Source organism: Plasmodium reichenowi, chromosome 10 (genome assembly GCF_001601855.1).
Source record: "Plasmodium reichenowi strain SY57 chromosome 10, whole genome shotgun sequence".
NCBI lineage: Eukaryota > Apicomplexa > Aconoidasida > Haemosporida > Plasmodiidae > Plasmodium > Plasmodium reichenowi.
In genome coordinates, this window is record NC_033655.1 from 743,879 (window position 1) to 746,846 (window position 2,968).

At 18.5% G+C, this 2,968-nt stretch overlaps 2 protein-coding genes across 2 annotated transcripts in view; both read right to left on the minus strand.

Moving 5' to 3' along the window:
* The window catches only part of PRSY57_1019400 (large subunit rRNA processing RRM protein, putative), a gene marked incomplete at both ends in the record, with an annotated part of 2,014 nt that extends 498 nt beyond the window's left edge, over positions 1-1,516 (minus strand). Inside the window, 8 exons of the mRNA XM_020114877.1 lie at positions 34-111; positions 237-277; positions 390-543; positions 661-735; positions 831-908; positions 1,005-1,120; positions 1,210-1,323; positions 1,426-1,516. Coding sequence (XP_019970424.1) covers positions 34-111; positions 237-277; positions 390-543; positions 661-735; positions 831-908; positions 1,005-1,120; positions 1,210-1,323; positions 1,426-1,516 — 747 coding nt within the window. Of the gene's footprint in view, positions 112-236; positions 278-389; positions 544-660; positions 736-830; positions 909-1,004; positions 1,121-1,209; positions 1,324-1,425 lie in introns of the transcript that reaches the window.
* Positions 1,517-2,366: 850 nt separating this feature from the next.
* Positions 2,367-2,955, minus strand: PRSY57_1019500 (flagellar outer arm dynein-associated protein, putative; the record flags this gene model as incomplete). The annotated part of the gene is made up of 3 exons (XM_012907784.1): positions 2,367-2,483; positions 2,630-2,815; positions 2,953-2,955. The coding sequence occupies 3 exons, from the start codon at positions 2,953-2,955 to the stop codon at positions 2,367-2,369; spliced, it is 306 nt and encodes a 101-aa protein (XP_012763238.1).
* Positions 2,956-2,968: the final 13 nt, after the last annotated feature.

A 2,968-nucleotide genomic window follows, 5' to 3' on the forward strand; every position in this document is an offset into this window, starting at 1 on the left:
ATATATATATATTTTTTTTTTTATATGTCTTACATTTATTGTATATCCATTAAATTGTTGTATGGCCTTTTTCACAGCACTTCGACTTTCAAATAAAATAAATGCTGTACCCTAAAAATACAAAAAAAAAAAAAAATTCTTAAATATATATATATATATATATATATTTATTTATTTATATATTAATATATTTAATATGTATAAATATTCATATATATACATATATATTATCTCACCGTTGACATACTCGTTGCAGTGTCTCTCAATATTCTAACACCTACACACAAAAAGATGAAATAATAATAAACATGTACACATATATATATATTATATATATATATATATATGTATATTTTTTTTTTTTTTTTTTTTTTTTTTTTTTTTTGCACCCTTTATTGTATCCACATCCTTCATAATTTCGTACAAGTCCTTCTCATTCAACTTCTTGCAAAGATTTTTAATACATATGGATTTCTTCCTACTGAACGATTTGCTATCTCCAAATTTATTAACCCTTAAAACATACCCTTCGTACATCGTGCCCTTAAAAATATAACACAATATTGAACATAATAAAAATATATATATATATATATATATATATATATACATACATATACATTTATACAATATAATTCGATATACTTTTTATATATTTACATTTCTTTCGAGTAAAAGGGGAACATCTTTTTCTTCCTTCAAAGTCACCAAGGCATTTTTATTATCCTTCACATCCTAAATATATAATAAAATAAAATGAATGTAACTAAATAATTCTTATCATAATATATACGAATAAATATGTTACATACACAAATTTTATATAATACCGTAAATTTTTTTCGCATGACCCCCAGCCTTTTCTTATCTGCATATTTTTCTTCTAAAGGTAACGATCGAAAACGAACCTAAAAAGTTGAAATAAATAAAAATAAAGTGATACAAAACATATAATATATACATATATATATATATATATATATATAATATTCTTTTCATATTACCGTTTCTACAATTGATTTTTCTATATTTAAAATCTTCAATAATTTGGATATTGATACATCTTTCAATGGTATATTTCCAACAAAAATTGTTCTCTTATTTCTTTCCGCAATTTCTTCTATAAATAAAAAATATATAATCATATATCATATATATATATATATATATATATATATGTGTGTCCCTTTTATGTTTAATATTTTTTACCTTCATTCATTGCCTTTTTTTTTTTTTCTTTTTTCGAAGGAAACTTATCTTTTTTCCTTTTTTTCTCTTTCTTAGATATTTCACTATCAACTTTTTCCTCATCTTTTTTGGTATCTGAAAATGATAAAATAAAATAAAATAAAATATTCATATATAATTATTATATATTAAAATCATGTTTTTTCTCTCTTTTTTTTTTATTATTATTATTTTTACCTAAAACATTTACTTCTTCATTATTATTTAAAAAATCTATAACTGCGCTTATTTGATTTTCTTTATCTGCGTCTATTTGTGATGTTGACATGTTGTGATATATTGAAATCGTCCCGTAATATTTTTTTTTATTTTATAATTTTTTTTCTTTTTTTATATAAAATTGTTATATTTTTTTATTATTCGTCATTCTTTGGAAATCATTAAAATTTAATTATATGTATATATATCATATATTATTAATCTTATGATGTATTATATTATATTATATTATATTATATCATATTTTTATTTTTTTTTTTTTTTTAATTCATTAAATTTTACTACATTAATATATAATATATACAAATATACATATATACATATATATATATAATTTTTATTATGGGGAATAATGTTAAAATAATAAAATAAATTATAAATATAAAAAAATATAAAAAAAAAAAAAAAAAACTACGTATTATATATATATATATATATATATATATATATATATATATATTATATTATATTATATTATATTTATATATAGGCTTAATTTATTCTATAAGTATTTAACGGTGACGTTATATTATATATATTTATATGTTTTTTATACCTATACAAATATAATTCAAAAAGTTAAAAATATAAACATTATAATATATTTCTATTTCTATTTCTATTTCCATTTTTTGTTTTTATTTTTATTTTTTTTATTCCTTATATTTTAGTTTTATGTTAAATATTACCAAAAAGTAAAATAAAATATAACGTTGCTTGTATATATATATATATATATATATATATATATATATATAATTGTACATTTTTGTGTTTTATATAATATGTATGAATTAAAGTGATAAACATATAATATATTATAAACAAGTGAATATAATTATATATTATATATATAGCAAAAAGAAGGTTATTATATATTTTTTTGTACTCCTTATATATTAACTCTTGTCCTTATCTGCATATGGGTCTTGAACAACTATAAGCGTATAATCCTTATCAGGAGCAATCATTATTTCATGCTTTTTTGATCGTAAACGTAAAAAGTTTATATCATTCTTAAAAAAAAAAGAAATAAACAAAATGATTAAGAATAAATCTTCGTAAAAGGAAATTACATGAAAACTTTATTCCTTTATATAAAAATAAAATATATATATTTTTTTTTTTTTTTTTTCTTTTTTCTTTATAAATATTAAAATACCTGGGGATCTAATTCTCTAATAACATCCCTAGCTTTTTTAGAGAGTTGTGTTAATAATGAAGCATGTAGGTCTGATTGTTGCTGATCAAAAGTACTTTTTATTATTAGCCCTTCGCTGTTTACAACCAATATTCCTATAACCCCTTTATGATTTTTAATACGATTCAATATTTCTTCTGCTTCACTCTGTTTATAATATAAAACAAATTATAGATACACATAATGTGTATATGAACACAATATATATATATTTTTGTAAAGAAAAAAAAAATATATACATATTATATATATGTATTTACATTTTGTGCATCATTTCGTATTACCATTATTTGTTTGTTC